This window comes from Poromitra crassiceps, assembly GCF_964638095.1.
Source record: "Poromitra crassiceps genome assembly, chromosome: 1".
In the NCBI taxonomy this organism is placed as follows: domain Eukaryota; kingdom Metazoa; phylum Chordata; class Actinopteri; order Beryciformes; family Melamphaidae; genus Poromitra; species Poromitra crassiceps.
The window spans coordinates 35,088,906-35,112,081 of NC_139623.1; the positions used below are offsets into that span (position 1 = coordinate 35,088,906).

The 23,176-nt window shown below is 45.5% G+C and overlaps 1 protein-coding gene across 1 annotated transcript in view; it reads right to left on the minus strand.

The window, feature by feature from the left end:
* jade2 (jade family PHD finger 2) overlaps positions 1–23,176 on the minus strand; it is a 557,810-nt gene that overhangs the window by 162,922 nt on the left and 371,712 nt on the right. Inside the window, exons 9-11 of the mRNA XM_083635683.1 lie at positions 21,940–22,233; positions 19,571–19,738; positions 6,884–7,048 (exon numbers count right to left, since the gene is read on the minus strand). Coding sequence (XP_083491809.1) covers positions 6,884–7,048; positions 19,571–19,738; positions 21,940–22,233 — 627 coding nt within the window. The remainder of the gene's footprint in view (positions 1–6,883; positions 7,049–19,570; positions 19,739–21,939; positions 22,234–23,176) is intronic.

The following is a 23,176-nucleotide window of genomic DNA, read 5'->3' on the forward strand; positions in this document are numbered from 1 at the left end:
ACTCTATCTGTGACCAATCAGTGAAAAGCACGGTGAAATCGATGTTTAATACTGTTGCCAAATTAAGCAGTACGAAAACTCGCTGACTTGATTTCATATTGCATCAACAACATTAACCAAATAATAATTAATTAAGCGGAATATAAACAGTCGGGCTGATTGTCTGGGACATGTTGCCCACCGCAAATTAGTGCATTCATATTTCATTAACACTAACCAAATGAGAACGTTAGAGTAACGTTCGTTAGGTTCAGACTGTTAACGTTTATCTGTGGTGAGAGCTTCATCATCATGCATTGTAATTCACCACTATCCTGCCTCGCTACTTAATTGCAGTTATTTTAATGTGTAGCCTATGCAGTGCCGCCACTTGTGGAAAACGAAATGTCAAAGGGTGTAATATATCACGGAGAACGCGTTGCGGATGCAAAACACCGATGCGCCATGGTGCCAAGTTGCAATCTGTGCCAACTGCTATTTTACGGAGGACTTTACACCTAGCAACGGGTAGGTGTAAGATTTAAGTTCTAAGTTATGCCGACATTGCAAGTATTTCACTTGATGCAAAACTCATATATTTTTAGTAGTGCGTAAACTCGGACTTAGTGAGACTTTACGCTCAAACTAGGTTACGTTTCAACTTACGCACAGCTGGTGCAACTCACTGCTGGTGACTTACCTTTGATTTGATTAGTTGGAAACATATCTAAAGTCTTGACAAAAGGTGAATTTATCGAAGTTGAAACTGATTATAGAAATCAAACTCATGATGCTATTAGCCAGTTTTTATACTTTGGAAAATGAAGGCCATAGATAATTAGTTGTCCTTAAGAGATTCAATTTATACTAGACTATTAATTTGTTCTGACTTGACTTGGTGTTCTACAGAAAGAGAGCGAGAGAGGGGCAGTTTGACGCACCTCATAAGGCGTCTAGTGCATGTTCGGCCCTTTAAAACAACAGGTGGATTTTAAAACGCCAGCGTCAGATGCTCCCAGTGCGTTCAGGGCTTTAGACTTGGGACTTGACTTGAGACTTAAAACATAAGACGTGAGACAGACTTTTGGACTCGAGCAAGGTTGACTTGGTCACACATCTGCATATGAATGAGTGAATAATGTCTTGCCCCCCTTTGACTAGTCAGTGTGAATATATGGAAAGTAGGTAAAAAACAAAAAACAAACCACAAAAGTCAAATGGAGAGAGTTGTTCACAAAATGATAGATGATGTTTTACTTCCTACTAAATTAATCATGTTAGGAATTACAGTAATAACAGCAGGGAATCTTAAAATCAATGCTTTTTCCTTATAATAAACGTGCGTGCAGAGAGAAATAACTTGGGAGACTTGAAGTGTCCTCGCCTTGAGCTTGAGCATGAGCATGAGCATGAGAGCGCGCGCGCACGCACACACGCACGCACGCACGCACGCACGCACGCACACACACACACACACACACACACACACACACACACACACACACACACACACACACACACACACACACACACACACACAAGGGTTACATCAATAGTGTGAGGTCTGGAGGGAGGAGAGTTATGGAGTCAGATAGACTGACTGGTCAGGAGGTTAGCCGGCGCTGGAACAATCAATACAGTCAAACCACTTGAGACCTGTGGCTATAGCTGATGTTACACTAATCTATAGCACACACACACACACACACACACACACACAACAGTGCAATAATATATTACAGAAAACACCATATTGACAGAATTTACACACGTACTGTACACACAACCAGGCACAAATGGACACCACCTACTGTTTGTTATTTTGCCCACCCCAAGAACACGCACGCACACACAAACACCCACTCGCGTGCACACACACACACACACACACACACACACACACACACACACACACACACACACACACACACACACACACACACACACACACACACACACACACACACACACACACACAGCACATTGTAATTGCATCCTAAATTATGAAGTGGATCCCCAGCCAGTTGCATATCATTAAGACTCATTGTTACAGAGTGATGGGTGTGCCACAACCTGCTCTCTCATAACGATTTGCTCCGCACCGTTTGGGGTTAAGAGGTGAGAAATTATTAGCTGAAAGCCAATTAACCCTCTGGGAGCCTGGGCCTAATCACAACTACTTCAATCCACTCAATTGGTCCTAACAGCCAGGCTAAATGAGAAAACCAATGAGCGAGAAAAATTATTTTGGCCAATTATTTCACGTTTGTATTCTATTCTTTTGGTTTGTTAGAGAATGGCAGGTCATTTGGTTGATATCCAGCCGCCTAATTGCCAAAAGGTCGTTACACTGCTGCAAACTAAATTAAACTGACCAACCTGACCTGAACCAAACGAAGGCAATCCAGGCTAAGCCAAGTCAAACCGAAAACAAACGAACAAACTACATCCTATCACATCACACTTTAACTGTACAACTGATCATACAATGTAACTATACTTATCATTGCACATGTTATAACTCATTGCAGATATTTTCTATTTTTATTTGTATGATTTACATTAAAAAGCAATTGTTACCATTTAAAAGTAGGAACTTTTATGTTGTTTGTGTTTTATGAACATTTTTGAACACTGCTGGTATCTTCATCTTAATTTGTAAGGCATTTTGTGACCTTGTTTTGAAAAGTAAATAAAGTGAATTATTTTCCATATTTCTATTAGATTTGATGTCTCATGTTGCAAGCACCATGAGAAAATCCTTGTACATTCTACTTGGCGAATAGAAATTCTGATTGTGATCACATGACAAAGCGATGAGGGAAAGAGTATCCAAGCAACAGTAGTTGGTTAATCATAGAGATCAACTGGTTACTCAAATGTTTCCATGGCTGTAATCTTAGAATATACCTTTTCAATCAATGTTCATCATTTTTGGTAGATTTTAGTACCAAATAGTAAGTGTAGATCAGTCACACTGTTCACATTGGTCTATGTTGAACCATCACAGATGCCGTAGTTACAGGAAGTGGGTTCCTACGCATGTGCAGTATTCAGACTGATATATGCCTGTCATGAGAGCTAGGCTGTGTTGCATCCTCAATACGTTTGGTAATAAACAAGTTAATTACAGCAAGTTGTTTTGATTCAAATCAACTTCCAACAGTAAGCAAAGTAAACAGAGATGTATATATTACCAAAAATAATCCTCTGAGTATGACCAAATAACAGCTTATTTCAGATGGCTGTAATGATAAGACGATGTGTTCAAACTAAAGAAGCTAAGCAGCAGCGTGTCCTTCTCAGAGTGCAGTGAATCAGCCAGTGTTTGGCTGTGGACTGCGCCTGCTGCCATTCAGGGTCCAGCACCGCCACAGCCAATCAGCTCTCAGCTATCAGAGCGCTGTGAACATGAGCTGGCACTGAGGTCATGAGTCTAGCACCACCGCAGCCAATCAGCTAAATGAACTCTGTAATATGAAAATTACCCCCTAGAAAAATAACAGGCAAAATATCTGGAGCAACCAATGTGCATGCGCACGCGCACACACACAAAATGAGTAAGGAGCATTACTCAATTTGGATCATGTATTACACAATGTCACTGGCTGACATTGAACGTCACCAAAACAAAAGAAATGTTGGTTGACTTCAGAAGGGAGGGGCAGAGGGCACAGCACACACCATTTGATATAAATGGGACCATGATGGAGTTTGTGAGCAGTTATAAGTACCTTGGTGTGCACATCTCAGCAGACATGACTTGGTCCACACACACCACTACGGTAGTGAAGAAAGAAAGTGAAGCAGCGCCTGTACCATCTTAGGCGGCTGAGGACATTTAAAATCTCCTCAGCGCTGCAAAAGTCCTACACTGCCACGATCGAGTCAGTGCTGTCGGGATGTATCACACTACCTGGTTTGGAAACTGCTCCTCCCAGGATAAGAAGGCACTGCACTGGTGAGGTGTGCAAAGCGCATCACCGGGGTCTGCTCTGCCCTCACTTGAGGACATCTACACCAGGAGGTGTAGCTCCAGAGCCAAGAGGATTATCAAGGACACTCAGCATCCTCATCATGTCCTATTTCAGTGGCTTCCATCTGGCAGATGTCTCCACTGCCTCAAAACAAAGACTGAGCGGATGAGGAAGAGCTTCTTCCCACAAGCCATACGGTGCATGAACTCTAAATAGTCTGCCTGTTTCTGCACTTTACCACACCTTTTTGCACTATGAAAACTTTGCACTTTATCTACTTTTTAGACAGGCACAGTTGCACATCCACCATACAGTCTCACCAGAATGCTCCTTTATAGTGTTTTTATTGTATTTTACTTACCATGTTTCTTTTCTTTTTTGTATGTTGTCTTTTATCAGCAAAGTTATGGGCCGGGCCTTTTAACTTTCATTGTAGCTCACTACATAATGACAATAACGTTTCCATAATCCTTGGCTCACACACACACAGACACACACACACACACACACACACACACACACACACATGAAATATGTATTTAGGTCCACATAAATACAAATGTGCAAAGGAACACACAGGATGATAACATGGCAGGTTGATATATACAGTTATACTGTAATGCAAGATAGCGGTCAGTATCCACTTCATGGGTACAAAAAGCAGCGCCTCCTCCATATTGAGTGGCTGCTGATAATATTAGATATTTAAGCAATATAGCATGAGAGCCAGTGTGTTGTGGCAAATATATCCCGCTGATCAGCTGTTATCCCACGAGGCCGCAGGCCGAGTGGGATAACTGCTGAGCAGCGGGATATATGCCACAACACACGCAGCTCGAGTGCTATATTGCTTTTATAAAACGGTTTCCAAGTATGATAATATAATAATAATAATAATAATACTATAAGTCCGACTGGCATGGCATTCTTCTGATAGAGTCAGTTGAAACACTACTGTAAGGCGGGACCGCAAGAACGTGCGGGTGATTTGATTGGATCGTTCTGGAGACTGAAGTTGACATTGGCCAATCCTGGCGCTTGCTGAGAAGCTGAGAGCTTTCTGGAAAGCCCGACACGCAGCTCGAGCGCAGCGCTGCATTCTCAGCGCTTGCTGAGAAGCTGAGAGCTTTCTGCAAAGCCCGACACCAACTAACGTTACGGGGTTAAATGCGGGGTTAACAGCCTTTTTTTTGCAAAGAAGACATTAGCCCGTGTCTATTCTTGTACAAAACATAATTTTCTGCGAAGCATTAGTAAAGTTATAAGCGAAGATCGATTGTCCAGTCCAGTCCATCGATTGTCCAGTCCGATGGTCCAGTCTCTTGTCTCCTCCCGCCTGGACTACTGCAACGTGCTCCTGGCAGGCCTACCTGCCACCGACATCCGACCGCTTCAGCTCATTCAGAACGCTGCAGCCCGTCTGGTATTCAACCAACCCAAATTCTCTCACGTCACTCCCCTCTTCCAGGAGCTCCACTGGCTTCCCATCTCGGCCCGCATCAAATTCAAGACACTGGTACTGGCCTACAGGGCAGTACACCAGTCAGCTCCCCTGTACCTGCAATCCATGGTCAGGTTCCAAACCTCTCAGCGCTCCCTTCGCTCCTCCACCAGTGCAAGTTGTTACACCTCCCATTTTACCGCACTGGACTCTGTCAGTTCTCTATCAGATATAGGGGTGTCCAGATATGGAACAATATTTATCATCTTGTATCCCAGTCCAAATCTCTCAATCATTTCAAACACAAATTTAAGATCTATCTGATGAACCTAACTTAATTCTACTGCCCACATACACCCTTTCACACACAGCACACCCACACTTTTTTATGTTTTTCTTTTATTCAGTTTTATTTCTGTTTTTAATTTATTGATTGTGTATTGATAAGAGGTGACATCATGTTTACAAGCTCTCTCGGGTTTTTTAGATGTTCACCTGCACAATATGTAGGCAAATGTTTATGTTTGTTATATTATGTTTTAAATGAGTGCAAATAAATAAACTAAAACTAAAAAAAACAGGTCGCCTCGCCCCTCCTTCGCTACGGGGGCTCAAAAGTCGCTCATCCCGATCTCGACTCTTCTCGTCCCTGGCACCTCAATGGTGGAACGAGCTTCCACCTTCGGTCAGGACAGCTGAATCACTGCCGATCTTTCGGAAAAGACTAAAAACACACCTTTTCAGGCTCCATCTGGGCCCTTCTTGATCTAACTTCGTTCTCTCTCTTTCTAAAAAAGAAAAGAAAAAAAAAAAAAAAGAAAAAAAAAAACTAACCCAAACTTGTACCACTAACCTAAACTTGTACCACTGTTCCTTCAGAAGTTGTAGTTGTCATAGACTGTGCTCCATAGTTGATTGCTCTATTGCTGACAAAAAATGTGTTATTGTAAGTCGCTTTGGATAAAAGCGTCTGCCAAATGACGTAATGTAATGTAATGTAATCACAAGGATCTGACAGCTGTCTCCGCCATTTGTTTTTTCTACATTGTCATTTGAGGTAACCAAAGCCTTTTAGTAAGAGAGTTGCCATGGCAACTCATAACCCATGGCCATGGGTTATGAGAGTGGGTTACGGGATTTATACAATGGCTGTGAACCAATCAGATTGCTTGATTCGAGAGAGCCGTTTTATAATGAACAATATCTCGCTAACTGCTTGGCCCTTCTCTTTGGGAGAACAGCCATCTGAAGGCCTCTCACAACCAGCTTATGGACATGACCTAGGCTACCAAATATGAAAACTAGAAGTTTACACCTGTAGCCCAGCTGTGAAATGGTCTGTTCTAACGCACGCACGCACGCACGCACGCACACACACACACACACACACACACACACACACACACACACACACACACACACACACACACACACACACACACACACACACACACACACACACACACACACACACAAACAAACTCACCCTCTCCAGGTCCTGGCGGAGGTGTGTGAAGAGCTTGAGGCGTCTGTACAGGACATCTTGCTCCTGCTGGGCCAGGTTGTCCACCTCGTCCCTCTTCAGCGTCACCAGCGGACGGTTGAAGTTGGCCTTCCTCCTCAGCTTCCAGAACTCATACAGGAAGTCCACCTGCAACACAAAATCTAATAGCATCACTTCTGTACGTAGGACATACATTTTCTTACTTAAATATGAAATGGCAAACAAACAGCGTGTGTAGAAATGAACCAACATATTGGGTTGGCTGGGGAGAACTAATGTTCAGTCTTGGAGAAAAACAAAACAATAACACAATAAAAGCAAGTGTAAAAGGTTGAAATAAAAATGTCCTGCAGTAGCAAGAAACAACATTAGAATCCATCAAATAAACAAAACTGAGAAAACAACAACAACAACGATACAAATTCATAAGTCCATTACAGATTCTCCAGTACAGTATGTTGTGCACCTTATTAGGGGTTCAAGCCCCCAAAGGAGGCTGGAAACAGGGCCACATTTAGTTGCCAGATGCTCTTTCGAGACTCAGAATGAAGAATGAATGAGTCTCAGGTCGAGGCTTTTGAAGTCGGCGACTTATGATGGTCTCGACCTAGTTTCAAGATGAGGACCAGACACGCTGCCCACACGTAATCTAGTGACATAGCGACCTCATCATCACATGTAATCCTAGCGTGACGACAAGTGCAGTAATCCCAGCGTGACGTTCGCGTGACGCACTTGCCAAGGTGACGCCGTTAATGTCGTCAGTGCAGTAATCCCAGCGTGACGTTCGCGTGACGCACTTGCCTAGGTGACGCCGTTAATGTCGTCAGTGCCGAGGCTATGACGTGGCAGTATTTATAGCCACGCTGGGCGCACCATCGTCCTCTTTCCCTGACCTCTAGCCGCTGCACTTGAGCGATCTAATTCCTTCTCTGGAAGCCGCGTTTCACTCTCTGAAAGCCGTGTTTCGCCATTCTCAAGCTGCCATTCTGCCATCAAGCCATTCGTGTTCGCGGTACCACTCATCCCCGTTCGCTCTCTCAGCACGTCGAGCTTCGAAGACGAGGACCTCGAGGCGCAGTACCAATTCGAGGTCGGGACATCCAGCGCCGACGAGGAGATGCACAACAAAACATCCCAGCCCGGGTACGGGACACAGCAGGCTTCCCAGCGCCAGCCCCGTGCGCTCATCAGACGGGGGGCAGACGGCAGCAGGCAGCAGGCTCCGACGGCACCGAGTGCATCTCGAACGGCGGATCTCGTCGACGAGAGCGCGCAAGCAGGGCCCGCAGTCGGGGGGGAGCGCTCCGGGCCCGGAGCTGGCCGCAGCCATGCAATCCTCATTTTCAAGTTTCATCCATCCGCGGCCCTGTTCTGTTCGGGCCATCAAGCCATTCAGTCTCCAAGCGTGCTGCACCGTAATCAAGCCATCGTAAGCGCAGGTCCTGCTCGATCATCGTTCTCAGCACGTCCACGCTGGCGCAGGCGCAGGCGCAGTTCCACGACGTGGTCGGGGAACTCGGCTCCCACGATTAAATGCTATTCCAGCCGGGACCTTGCAGCATCGTCAGCCCCGAGCGCAGGGAACGCCCGCGGAGCGCGTCCCGGACAGCAGTCGAGCGCAACAGTAATGTAATCACCTCTTAACACATTCACTGCCAGCAGTTTTTTTTTACTGTAGGTAGCTTCTGCCAAGGTTTTTTTTTGAGGATTCTGGCTCATCTTTCAAGAGCCGAGGATTATTTTCTGCAAAGATTTTGTGAACACAAAATATCTCAAAAGAACTAATAGAATGTGTGCTTTCTCTGTCTAAAAGAGTTAGTTTGTAGAGTTAGTAGTTATGTAGGCATTAGCAGTTGAATACAGCATGGTTTCAGCGTCTGAAAATTTAAGCTGAGATAAATGGCTTTTTGTGAAATTCGATAGAACAGTCACTTTAACCATTTATTTTTGGCGTAAGACGTCAGACATCTAAACAATAGTTTTGAACAGTAATTTCCTCCATAGCAGCAGGAAACCCCCCTCTCCTTCAAACTCCTCCCTCCGTGTGTGTTCTCCTCCTCCCTCCGTGGCTGCAGCGGTACAAGCGAGGCTCTGCCTGTCTGTGCTGCCTGGCTGCTGGCGGCCGCTCTTTGGGCGAGTCTGCATGGGGCTCGTTCGTTTCGGTTGTGAGCTCAGCTGGAATGAAGCTGCGTGCGATTGTGGGCTTTCTGCCGGTGTTTCAAAGTGTGTTGCACCCATAAACTATTATGCAAATTTGCAATCCCCCACCGCCAGCTCCCAGCGCGAAAGCGAAAGCGTTTTCGCCAATCCATTTTACAGTATGAGAATGGTTTCCTCGCGCGTTCCCCTGCAGTTTTGGCTCGGCTTTTTCTAGTCTGGAGAGCACTGTCGCCACTTAGTGGGTCGGTGGAATGGGTTGTACACGTTCGGTGGCTCCCATATTTTTATAGGAGACGTGGGGGGCGTTGATCCACGTCCCACCGTCAATTTTTTTTTGACGAGTTGACTCGTCAACGGCAGTCAACCGTTGGATTTTTTTTGACGAGTCAACTCGTCGACGGCAGTGAACGTGTTAAATACATAACAGCGTCATATAATTTTAGCAACCAAATCTTAATTTTAAATCATTTCGGCGTGCTTCAAAAACAATCATCTAAACATTCCCTGCGGTCCGCACGTCGGGCGCAAAGGAAACGAGCTGGGCATAAGTAGCAATGCATTTATCATAGTGAACGAATGATCTCTTGACAATCTCCGTGAACTGGTCGTTATATCCTCGCCTACAGCTAAAGAAAGACGGCGGAGCTACATTAAATGTCTCTTCATCCAATAACGTGAAATTAAATAACCTGGTGCATTCGAGAGCAAAATGAAGAGGCTAAATCTATGGAGAACTACACACATCTCTAATGTGTTAAACAATTAGGCCTAAACAATTAATATTAAATGTATTCACACATCGTGCTCAAATTGCATTCATTGCGACAATTTACAATAGTTAATAGCCAGCCAGAATCATTGCAAATGGATGTTCAAAGCATCAGTTAGCAATAGCATTCAGTTAATCAATGCCTAACGACAGCCAGATTCCGTTTTAAACTTAAAAAAAAAAAAAAAAAAAAACGTTTCCCTTTCTCCGAGTCGATGCTCCAGTCATCCAGTCAATTTAACAGAAGCCGTGCCGCTCATTGAATATACTCCTCATTAAATGGCAAACCAAGTGAGGTCACAGTAGCCCACGATTTGGATATTTAACCGTGCGGCGGGGCGATGCCCATCATCGGTATACGGCTCCACATATAGGCCTACTCTCATTCCACGGTAACAATGCTGCAAGTTAAAAATATCCGTTCAGCGACTACTGGTGTCCAGGCTTCTCCAGGCATCGCCGGGCCGTCATCACCGTGCGTCACCGCATCCTTGCATCATTCATAATAATAATGCTCTTGGTATCATGCCGCTTGCGGATTGTCAGTCATATCAATCAGACTGAGAGACCTCCTGCGTCCCTCTATCTCCGTATCAATCACGCGTCAATGCCATAGCTTCAGCACCGGGTTGCCTCGAAAAGTCATTAATCGCATTCCGGCATTGTTAGTTCATGCATGCCTACAATGGCTAATATTTGAACGTCAGTTCATGCATGCCTACAATGGCTAATATTTGAACGTGCTATCCCGCTGGCCAAGATTTCCAGAGTTCAAATGTTAAATAGCCTAAGCGTCATTGATTCATTCCGTCGCGTAAGCAGGACCGGTCACAAGTGGCACTTTAGAAGGCCTACACGGGATCATCCCCACAAATTATTGGCCCGTAATATCCAGCTCAGGGCAGACCTAGTCACGTGGTGCATTCGCATTTAGCTCTGCCCACTCATTCAGTTCTGGTCCTTGCAACTCAATACGGCTGAGGTGGCTAGAAATTAAATTAATTGTCTCTAACTAAGCTGAATGCTTAGTCTCGCTGTCGACGAAACTGGATATCAAATCCATTGCCACTGTCTAGGCTGAAATCAAGTCACGTCTCTGATTAAGCTGAATGCAGAGTCATGGCCGGTGACGAAGCCGGAACCAAATCCATCGTCTTCAAACGGACGTTCCAAAAACGCAACCGCCTTAAGCAGCATGGCAAAGGCAAACCCGCGCAGTAGCACCCTTTCATCGCATTTCATTGGTGGTGGTCTCCCCAAAATTATAGCGCCAGCAGTAAGCCGCCGTAAGTCGCTCGTTGCGCAGGGGCGAGTCTAAAGTCACAGTCCAGCAGTAGCAATGCTCCGGAGTAAGTCGGTGGAACAAGTGTGGTCTCCCCGAAATTATAGTGCCAGCAGTAAGCCGCCGCAAATCGCTCGTTGCGCAGGGGCGAGTCTAAAGTCACAGTCCAGCAGTAGCAATGCTCCGGAGTAAGTCGGTGGAGCGCGGAACAAGCGTTCCCTTCCAGCGCTCTCCCCGAAGTTATAGCGCAAGGGGGTGCTAAAGTCATATATATAAACTTGATTCCAGACTCAGGTCCATATAAAATACGTACACAAACACAGACAGTACAATAAGAAAGAATTAAAATAAAATAAAACCACACAACAAATAGATTTAAAACACATACAAGCAGCTATTGCAGTGCTTCCAGAAGTGCAACATAAATTCTGCGTCACTTCGTGCAGGCACCCGCTAGGGCCATAATAACTCCATTCTCCGACTGGCTAAGTCGACGCATAAAACTGTAAATAAACTGTCTCAGAACAGCACGGAAAGCAAACACATGGCTAGCACTTGTCCATCTCGGATGCCTGAGTAAAATCCTAAATGCACCATTATATTATATACTATCCTGAGCAAAATCCTAAATGCATCATTATATTATATACTATATTATAGCGCCAGGGGGTGCTAAAGCTATAGCGCCGGCAGCAGTCGTAAGTAAGTCAGGTGCAACAGTAGTAAGGCTGCGCAGTAAGCCGGTCGAACATGCGTTCCTCTTCCAGAGTCACGCAGCAGTAGTAATGCTCAGAATTAAGCCAGGTGCAGCAGTGGTAATGCTCCGCAGTAAGCCGGTCGAACAAGCGTTCCCCTTCCAGTGCCGCGTGCGCGTAAGTCACTGGAGCCTGTCTAGGTTGTAGTGAGTCCAAAATATTAATACAGCGCGGCGCAGTAAACCGGCTCCATCCAGTGCCCGCCGTATCGCTGAGGCCAAGCCGGTCAGCGGTTTTCGTAAGTCGCTGTAAAGACTGAGCGCGCCGACGTAAGCTGCTTGGCGAACAAGTGCTTGTTCTATCCAGCGCCCGCCGTATCGCCGAGGCCAAGCCGGTCGGTGGTTTTCGTAAGTCGCTAAAAGCCCGGAAGCCCGGAGTTGTCTCATAAAATCCTAAGTCACTGAAGTAATTAGGGGCGAAAAAAGTGGCAGCGGTAGTAATGATTCCAATAGGCCAATGCGGGGGGGTTTTGCTAAGTCACCGCGCCGAAGCTCGCCGGATTGGTCGATCACCCAGCGTCTGCTTTAGCGCTGCGGCCACGCCCGGGGGGCGTCGTAAGTCGCTGTGGCGGTGCCGCTGGTCCTCGTCAGCCTACGCGGCCTACATCCGACCAGAGCAGGCCGCCAGATCTCTCCTCCCCTAGGTGTCACATGGTAAGCACATGGCATCCATTCCTGCATTCCTCGCAATAGCCTGTTACTTCGCATTCCTTGGTGGTGGACTCCCCGAATCGGTGTCGATCTAATTGATTAAGCGTTCTAGGTGTCGAGCAGCCTGCAAGTGTTCGGCGTTGAACAGCCCGCAACAAACCACTAATTCCGACCACGGTAGACTACTCGAAGTGTTCTAGGTGTCGAGCAGCCTGCAAGTGTTCTAGGTGTCGAGCAGCCTGTAGTCACACCACTAATTCAGACCCCAGCAGACTACTCGAAGTGTTCTACGTGTCGAGCAGCCTGTGAATGTTCTAGGTGTCGAGCAGCCTGCAAGTGTTCTGGGTGTCGAGCAGCCCGTAGTCTCCCCACTAATTCAGACCCCAGTGGACTACTCAAAGTGTTCTAGGTGTCGAGCAGCCTGCAAGTGTTCCAGGTGTCGAGCAGCCTGTAGTCAGGGGGGGGGCTCAATTCAAATCTCAAAGCTGAGGGGGCTCGATTCAAATCTCAATGCTGAGTCAGCATCACTAATTCAGACCTCAGTAGACTACTCGAAGTGTTCTAGGTGTCGAGCAGCCTGCAAGTGTTCTAGGTGTCGAGCAGCCTGTAGTCACATCACTAATTCAGCATCACTAATTCAGACCTCAGTAGACTACTCAAAGTGTTCTAGGTGTCGAGCAGCCTGTGAATGTTCTAGGTGTCGAGCAGCCTGCAAGTGTTCTAGGTGTCGAGCAGCCTGTAGTCTCCCCACTAATTCAGACCCCAGTAAACTACTCGAAGTGTTCTAGGTGTCGAGCAGCCTGAAAGTGTTCTAGGTGTCGAGCAGCCTGCAGTCAGTTTGGGGGGGGGTTCAACGCCGAATTATGCCAACGCCGAATCATGCCGGATTGGTCGATCATCCCGCGCCCGCGTATCGCTGCGGCCTCGCCCGGTCGATGGTTTCCGTAAGTCGCCGTGCTGCCGAGCCAACCGGTCGGCGACAAGCGTCGCCTCCCGCCCAGCGCCTGCTGTATCGCGAGGTGAGCAGACCGGTTGGCCTTTCAGGTTTCTCTCTTTTGGGGGGTTCTCTATTCTAGCCCGAGCAGATGCCCTCCCGCCTCAAGAAGAGAGGCATCTTGCCACGGAGTCACTACGCCAAAGAATCAGTTGCCATGCTGCCACGCCATCAGAATTAATGCCATACCGCTTCAGGCCATGAATCTTATCGCCATGCCATACTTTAATAAAGCTTGCTGATTAACCTTACCTCTGGTCTCTCATGATTGAAATGATGGTCTCGACCTAGTTTCAAGATGAAGACCAGACACGCTGCCCACACGTAATCTAGTGACATAGCGACCTCATCATCACATGTAATCCTAGCGTGACGACAAGTGCAGTAATCCCAGCGTGACGTTCGCGTGACGCACTTGCCTAGGTGACGCCGTTAATGTCGTCAGTGCAGTAATCCCAGCGTGACGTTCGCGTGACGCACTTGCCTAGGTGACGGCGTTAATGTCGTCAGTGCCGAGGCTATGACGCGGCAGTATTTATAGCCACACTGGGCGCACCATCGTCCTCTTTCCCTGACCTCTAGCCGCTGCACTTGAGCGATCTAATTCCTTCTCTGGAAGCCGCGTTTCACCCCACCCACCTCCCCAGTCCACCACCAATGTATTGACTCCTGAAGAATCCCCTACGGGTGGGGGGGGGGGGTTCTCTATTCTAGCCCGAGCAGATGCCCTCCCGCCTCAAGAAGAGAGGCATCTTGCCACGGAGTCACTACGCCAAAGAATCAGTTGCCATGCTGCCACGCCATCAGAATTAATGCCATACCGCTTCAGGCCATGAATCTTATCGCCATGCCATACTTTAATAAAGCTTGCTGATTAACCTTACCCTCTGGTCTCTCATGATTGAAACACATAACATAACATACATAACATAACATACAAGTTGAGACTTTTTATGGAAACATAAACATTTTATGAATACTTGTAAGCATGTCAGCTTTGGAGTTTGGTGTGGCTGCCTCTCCACAGCCACGATTGTCCTACTGGGCGCCAATGCATTGCGCTGGCAAGCCCTCTCCACCCGCGCTTACGTCACGCACCCCCAGCCCTATTATAGTAGGGACTAGGGAGAGATAAGACCTAGGGCTGCAACTAACGATTATTTTCATTATCGATTAATCTGTCGATTATTTTCTCGATTAATTGATTAGTTGTTTGGTCTATAAAAGGTCACAAAATGGGGAAAAATGTCAATCAGTGTTTCCCAAAGCCCAAGATGACATCCTCTAATATCTTATTTTGTCCACAACCTAAATATATTTAGTTTACTGTCATAGAGCAGTAAAGAAACCAGAAAATATTCACATTCAAGAAGCTCGAATCAGAGAATTTTGACTTTTCTTCTTAAAAAAATACTTAAAACGATTAATCGATTATCAAAATAGTTGTAGATTATTTTTCTGTCGATCGATTAATCGTTGCAGCTCTAAATTAAGATCACAGTTGCTCCAGTGACATCACTAATGTCATCACAACTGCCCGAGTGAAATCACAGTCCAAGTCTGGAATTTGTGTAATATTCTATGAGAGGCAGCAATGTGCCACAAGGCATCCAGTCTGCTGGAAAGCCATTAGAAGAAGATGAAGACACCAGGCAGGTTGAATTGATACCATGATCATGGTCTGATTCAAGGTTCGATGGGCGTTGTGTTCTCCAGTGACCTCCTGGCTCCTGCCCTTTTCTGTTGCAATGTGCTGTTATTTGCATACCTGTGGCAGGTTATGCCTATTTCAGACTAGGCGCTCCAAGCTCTCGGTGAGCTGTTTTTTTTTCTGCTCTGTGACAAACCCCCCCTGATCAGAAGCAAATCACGTTGGCTCAGCGCTCGCAAATCAGCGCTCGCTTGTTAAGTGTGAACTGTCCACAGATGCGAGCGGGGAGCTTCCCCGAGCACTCACCGATCAGTCACAGAGGTCTGACGGATATCTAGCCTCCTTGATATTTGGTCGTGTCGGAGAAGCCATTCAACCAGCTGCAGCCAATGAGAAGCACAAGAGAAGCTGTCATCTAGCAGCTCCCTGAATCATGCATCCATGAATTTGTCTAAAAAATATTTCCACAGGAGAGTTTCCTCTGTCCTGTTTATAACTACAGTTTTTAGTTTTGCAGTGCTGCTCGACATAAGGATTTATCAGGAGGACTGCCTCTATTCTCCAAACAATGTCACTGTATGAAGCAGCCTGGCACAGCTGGTACCTGTTGACTGCTCTCTGTGCTGGCTGGAGAGGAAGCCGCACCCTCCGTGAATCAGTGATAATTATGATAAGCCTGAATTGTGTTATGTAGACCGGACTGTATGCCCTCTGAGCACCGTGCAAGTGGTCTGAGGAGCAAAGACGGAGAAATGATTTATATTGTGAGAGCGTGTCTTTGGAAATAAAGCGAGCTAAAAAGTGAGCAGACCTTGTTCTTCACTGCAAATCAGCGCATTTCTCCTGTGTGTTTTGTGATAAACGTGGTTTGGAGACCAGACTGACAGACTTGTCGGGGACTCCTCCTGGTGGAATATCTTGTAATGTGTGATCCCCTATCGCAGCCCAGTCATATCGTCTGAAAACCAAAATGACTCCGCCTCTTCTAAACATGAAGTCTGGATCATGTCCGGCTAGCCAGAGCAGGATATTTTCCGGTTTTAGGATGAGGAGTCTGTGTTTAGAAACAGCTGGAAATGGTCCATATTCTCTCTGCCAGTGGGTGGGGGGGGGGGGGGGGTGTGTGTGTGGGTGCGGTAGCATGTATCGATAACAAGAAATGTGATATGGAAACAGCTTTAGCGAATCTGTAACCAAACTTCAAAAACATGCCGTTTTAACGGATGATCCATTCCGACCATTCAGGCAATAACGAGGGGTGGCAATGTGCAAAAAATGAGCGCTTGCCTTTGTTACATAAAGCCACCCAGTCAAAATAGTGTCGTCAATCACTGTGGATGATTTATTTTACAGGTGGCATTCAAGTCATATCTGACTAGTTTTCAATGTATTTCTCCCCACAAAAGTTAGGCTAGGCCTATGTCTCGATATAGGCTGTCAGTCAGTCAGCTCGTCTCATCGACATAACCAAATAGGCTCCTCTCCGCAGCTGTGTTAGCTTGGATGCTCACAGTCACAACACTGGCTGGCTGCCTCACAATACTTGGCTGCATCCAACTCGAGACAACTTTTCAGAGCATCGATGCTAAATTAACAAAGTACAGCACGCAGCTGAAGCACATGGCTAATTATTAATATGGATGTTAACGTTAATGTCAAAGGGTGGCGATTGACGATCTGACTGAGGTCAAGATCGCGCAACTCTAGTAGTAGGCTATCACATCTCCTTGTTGCATTTTTAAACTGGCAGATGGGGGACAAAGAAACGATTCAACTTTTATTTGTTTAATCACCTAATTTGGCTCTCTTCCAAATAATCCAGCCACATAACTAACGCTACGTCCATTCATGAAAATAATGATCACTGGGACATTAATGGTTTGTAAAGTGCCACCACCCGCGCACTCAGACATAACAGCTACATAATCCCGATCATGAGCTGCCAGTGTTAAAACAACAGCCGCTTTTCCTATAATGTGGATCCTATACTAGGCGCTCAGATGGTCATGATCCGCACTCGGGGAGTGCGCATAAGCCGGCTAATTGTTTCTAAACATGCAGGCCAACCGGCTAGGAGTTGGTTATAATCCAGATTCCACTGCATGTTTAGAAGGGGCTAGAGTCCTGATTACAAGACAGACATTGAAAGGTGTGAAAGGAACAGAGACTGACGACTGACGAGGATCTTGTAGTCTGTCTGTACGTGCCTTTAGCTTGAATAAGCCTCTGACCTCGCTTTGAAACTGGCACGAGCAGGCAGAGTTTTTTCTTTCATTTCTTCCTCGATAAACATGAACGGTCTTACCGGTGGACATGTTATGTAATCGTGTATGCCCCACCACCGTGTAACACCGGTAACATCGACTACCGCGGGAAGCCTAGTGTACAGTAACATTTCACATCATACCTTACCATATCCTTTCATATTATATAATCTACTGTACAATCAGTGTTGGGGTATTTACTAATTGTTACTTTTCTTTAAAGTAATGACTCATTACTCCCTAAGGAAAGTTATTAGTTACACTACTCGTACTCACTACGTTACCTTTGCTTTACATCCCGAAATGATTGTGGTAGGCGAACCTGAGTTCATTGGGCGATACAGTACCTATAGTAGATCCAAGCAGAAGTAGTGACATAATATTTCTTTAAGGTTTTTAATAAAGATAAAGCCCATAGCATTTAAATCAGACTTTCGGAGTCATATTTGCTACTTTGTTCATGTGCACTTTAGTAGTAATTACGATATTTATGACATGACTTGAAGGCAGCATAAGACGAGGGGAATCTTTCAATACTCATTGAGTGCCAATGACGTCTAAAGACATCAATTCAAATAGTAACGTAGAGTGCCAATGACGTCTAAAGACGTCAATTGCGTTTTTTGACGGTGGGACGTGGATCAAAGCCTGATGCATCTCCTGTGAAAGTATGGGGGATTTTGAAGGTGTATAAGCTATTTTACGGACCCATTAGGTGGCGACAGTGCTCTCCAGATTTGAGAAAGGTGAGGAAAAACAGCAGAAAAAGCCGTGATGAAACGGAAACCGATGCATGCTGGAGCCAGAGCGGCACAGATTGCTCTGGCTGGAGCTAACGTTAGCTGCGAACAGCAGCCAATCCGCTCCCACAACTGAGCCCCTCTGTCTCTGCTGCGATAGTTTCTCCACACGATTAGCCGCCAGAAAAGAAAACCAAAGCCAAACCATTCTCATGAGAATGGTTTGGCTTTTCGGTGTCACGCCGAAAATAGACTCTGGGTGCAGTGCACTTTGAAACGCGCAGCAGAAAGCCCAGAATCGGACGCAGCTTCATCCCAGCTCACAACCGAAACCCAAGAAACGTCAGACGAACTCAGCGAGCCCGATCCAGACTCCCCCGACGAGCGGCCGCCATCCGAACGTGGATCCGCAGGCAGCAGAGACTCGCCACCCGACGCAGGCAGCAGAGACTCGCCTGACACACGCAGCAGAGCCACCAGAGAGACTCCCACGGGGGAGGAGTTTGCAGTTGAGGGGGGTGGGGGTCAGGGGCGTAGGCAGAAATTCAATTATGGGTGGGCCTGGATAAAATGGGTGGGGCAATTGCATGACGAAATTTTGCGCGCAATGCGCACAAAATTCCTAGATGTCATGAAGTTGTCATGCATTAGACTCTGGAGATGATGTGCCCTGCGTTTTTAAGCTACAAAACCATTAGCTTGCAAGGGAGCAGCAAGTTTGCCTCTAGAAAACAACCAATTAAAAAAAAAAAAAAAAAAAAAAAAATTGGGTGGGCCAGGGCAAGAAGTGGGTGGGCCTGTGCCTACCCAGGCCCACCCGTAGATACGCCCCTGGAAGGAAATTACTGTTCAGATGTTTCAGGTCAGAAAATATTAGCTTCAGAGTCAGTGATTTGCTTGAAATGCTTCATTTCACAAAAGGCTCATTATCTCAGCTTCTAGTTTGAAACGTCTGTTTTTGGTGAAATCAACCTATCTTCTCCGGCTGATAACTAAAGAACGGAAAATGATATCAATAAACTTTTTTTTGCTGATGATACAAGAGAGTCTCATCGTTCTTTGGGCGTGTTCGGTGTTTACATAGTAATATCACACAATATTCTGTGGGTCTTGAGTTATCACTGAAAACGCTCTGAAAGGGCTGGCACTGGGAGCATCCGTTTTCCAAAAGTGGCTGGCACTCAATGAGTTAAAGAGGTTAAAAAGGCAAAAAAATGAAATGCAAGAGCCTATCTGTTAGAACAGTAACTGTAATGTCACTACTGAAACTGGAACCGGAATGCCTGACTTTACTCTGTTAAAAAGTAATGTGATACTTTGAACGCCCAACACTATATATTACAGGATATATCACATTGTATCAAATACCATGCATACAGTAATATATTGTATTCATGTTACCTGGCAGGTGGGCAGCGCCAGGCTCTCCGCCACCTCCCTGGGGTCCACCAGGCGGTAGAACTCGTCCTCCAGCTCCTGCAACTTCTGCTTCCTCTGGCTGACCTTCTCTCTCTCCAGCTGGTCCCGTTCAGCCCGCTCCGACGCCGACACCAGCAGCGGCACTGGGCACTAGGGTTGTCAAAAGTAGATTCAAGATTCAAGATTCAAGATTTTTATTGTCACTCCATGGTACAAGTATCACGTGTGAAATTCTTGTGCTGTGGACTCCGTTTACAACATAGTACAAATATAACAGGGCATATTGGGACGGCATTAGCTCGGGAGGTAGAGCAGGTCGGCCAATGACTCAAGGGTTGGCGGTTCGAATCCCGCTCCCTCCCAGCTGTTGTCGTTGTGTCCTTGGGCAAGACACTTAACCCTCATTGCCTCGTATGAATGGGTATTTTTTTTTTTTTTTTTTTACCTTTATTTATACAGGGAGAGTCCCTTGAGAGCAAGCTCTCATTTACAAGGGAGCCCTGGTGTACAAAGAACATATACAGCAGTTACAAAATTACAGGTTAACACAACAGACAATAACAAGCATCAAGAGCATTAATAAATAATTTCAAAGAAAACATGAACACACCCTGTGAGGAATGCTTTCTAAAAGTGCTTTAAAAGAAGCAAGCGGGATCAAATTATCTATTTTTAAGTTTTCCTGGAGCACATTCCATCTGTTGGGGGCGAACCAAGAAAAAGCGGTCTTTCCTTGTTCGGTTCGCACCCGTGGGACAGACAGTCTGATATAGGACCGCGATCGTGTTTGATAACCTCCACTGTTACAAGAAAGGAGTGCGGATAAGTAAGGTGGAAGTTTCCCAATTAATGCTTTATAAATAAATATCAGACAGTGCTGATCTCTACGCTCCGACAGGGAGGACCAACCCACATTTTCGTACAGAATACAATGATGTGTACTGAAAGCATCACCTGTAACAAAACGCAGAGCGCTATGATATACAGCATCAAGAGGCTTTAAGACGGATGGAGAGGCATACATGTAAATCACATCACCATAATCAAAAACTGACATTATCAAAGATTGGACAACAGTTTTTCTGGCCAATAGTGAAAAACAAGACTTGTTTCTATACAAAAAGCCGATTTTTCTCCTCAAATTCTTTGTGAGATGTTCTACATGTACATGAAAAGAAAGTTTGGTGTCCAACCAAATACCAAGATACTTATAAGAATGAACTAATTGAATTTGGTCGCCTTGAAGCGTACGGATACACAAATTATCATTTCTGTTTAAAGATCTTGAGAACAACATCCACTTTGTCTTAGTGGAGTTCAAAACTACCGGTAATTTAAGATCGAACAGGGACCGTTGCAACGAATCAACGAATGTCTATGAATGTTGGTGGTAGTCGGAGGGGCCGTAGGCGCGAAATGGCTGCCACGCTTCCGTCAGTCTTCCACAGGGCAGCTGTGGCCACATCACCCGTAGCTTACCACCACTGGTACGAATGGTGTGAATGAATAATGATTCCTGTGAAGCGCTTTGGGTGTCTAGAAAAGCGCTATATAAATCCAATCATTATTATTATTATTATTATTATATGAGTGCAAAAACAACAAGAGACACAACAAGCAATAAGGCAGTATAGTGATAAGACAAGTCAAAGACAGTGGCATATTCACTGCACATAGGTGCACATGTCATGTGCATACTTTAGACGTGCTTAAACATTTTAAATTCGGCGTATTTGACATACAGGTGCAAATAGCATATTCATTAAACATACAATTAAACTCGGCGTTTTAAATTCGGCGTATTTGACATACAGGTGCAAATAGCATATTCCTTATTAAACATACAATTAAACATTAGACATACGTAATGGTAGCAGCTACAGTACGGTACAGTACGGCTACTACACTATTTGTGTATGTTAAGGAGTCTCGTATTGATAGTATCGATAAGTATAGTATAGTTTGAAACGGATACAATACTCATTTGCAACAGGTATAGAAAGTATCGTTAAGTATTGATACAAAAAATTAATGGATAGTCATTTGCAACAATACCGATATCAGCAGCACTTTCTCTTGATGAAAAATCAAACATACTACTGATTTTTAGGTATCTGTTGCTTCAACCAGCTTAAAGTGTTCTGATAGGCTGAGGAATACAGCAGGTAATCTGCTATGTAAGTACACAGTTTTTTGGGGCTAGATTATGGAGAAGGGTGTGTCTGTCTATCCATCTGTCTTTGTTTATTTTTATGCCTCTTGATGTGTTGCCATTTACCCCTGACAAGGCTATCGATATTTTCCTGGGTATCGTATCGAAGTTAGAAATTATATTATCGTGACAACCCTACCGGGCAAAACACCGGCCGATACTCTGGGTCGCCGCCGTTGGACTGATGCGGCTGGTCCGGTCGGAGCTCCGAGCCCGTGGTGGCGTACGCTCCGTTGGCGGTGGCGGACATGTTGGCGTGGCCATTGGTGGTGCTGGTGGCGGTTGAGCTGCTGTTGCTGGCGGTGCTGCTGTGCTCCAGGCAGAAAGACTTGAAGCGCACCTCATCGTTTTCGGCCAGGATGGTCCTCATCTCCAGGCCGTGGTCAAAGGCGCACGTCACATGGAAGGCCACGATACAGGAGGGCATGGAGCACTGAGGAGGGGGTGGGGGAGAATTGAAGAGAAGAGTTGAGAAGAAAAGGAGGAAGATAGCAGAGGAATTACAGAGAGAGTGATAGAAGGAAGCAGACAGATTACAGAGAGAGTGACAGTGGAAGGTGGGACAAAGAAGGGGAAATCCCATTTGAGTATCTGGGTTCATTAAGCGACAAGTAAATTGAAGTGCTACGTGAAAGACAAACAGTTCTGGTTATTGGCGACAGCAAGCACATCCACTGTACACGGCATAAAGTATATACTGCAAACAAACGTACAAAAAGACAGTGCAGTACATGCATACAAAGTGCACGCACACAAAATAAGGCAGTGCGCACACACACGCACATTAAAATGAGAACAATCTGTCAACATGAGTATTTCAGAAATAATCTCCATCATCACATATTCACGTACGCTGGACATGCACATGCTGGTGTAACCAGGATGTGATGGTCTATTTTGCGTTTGGTTGCTAAGTTGCAAAGAGGTTGCTAAGAGGAATAAGGGCAATGGCAAAAAGTTACTGGACTTGTTACTGAAACTAACACATGAGTAGTCAGTCAAGGTGGACTTGTTACTGAAACTAACACATGAGTATAAGGCTGTCAAGGTGGACTTGTTACTGAAACTAACACATGAGTATAAGGCTGTCAAGCTGGACTTGTTACTGAAACTAACACATGAGTATAAGGCTGTCAAGGTGGACTTGTTACTGAAACTAACACATGAGTATAAGGCAGTCATGGTGGACTTGTTACTGAAACTAACACATGAGTATAAGGCAGTCAAGGTAGACTTGTTACTGAAACTAACACATGAGTAAGGCAGTCAAGGTAGACTTGTTACTGAAACTAACACATGAGTAAGGCAGTCAAGGTGGACTTGTTATTGAAACTAACACATGAGTATAAGGCAGTCATGGTGGACTTGTTACTGAA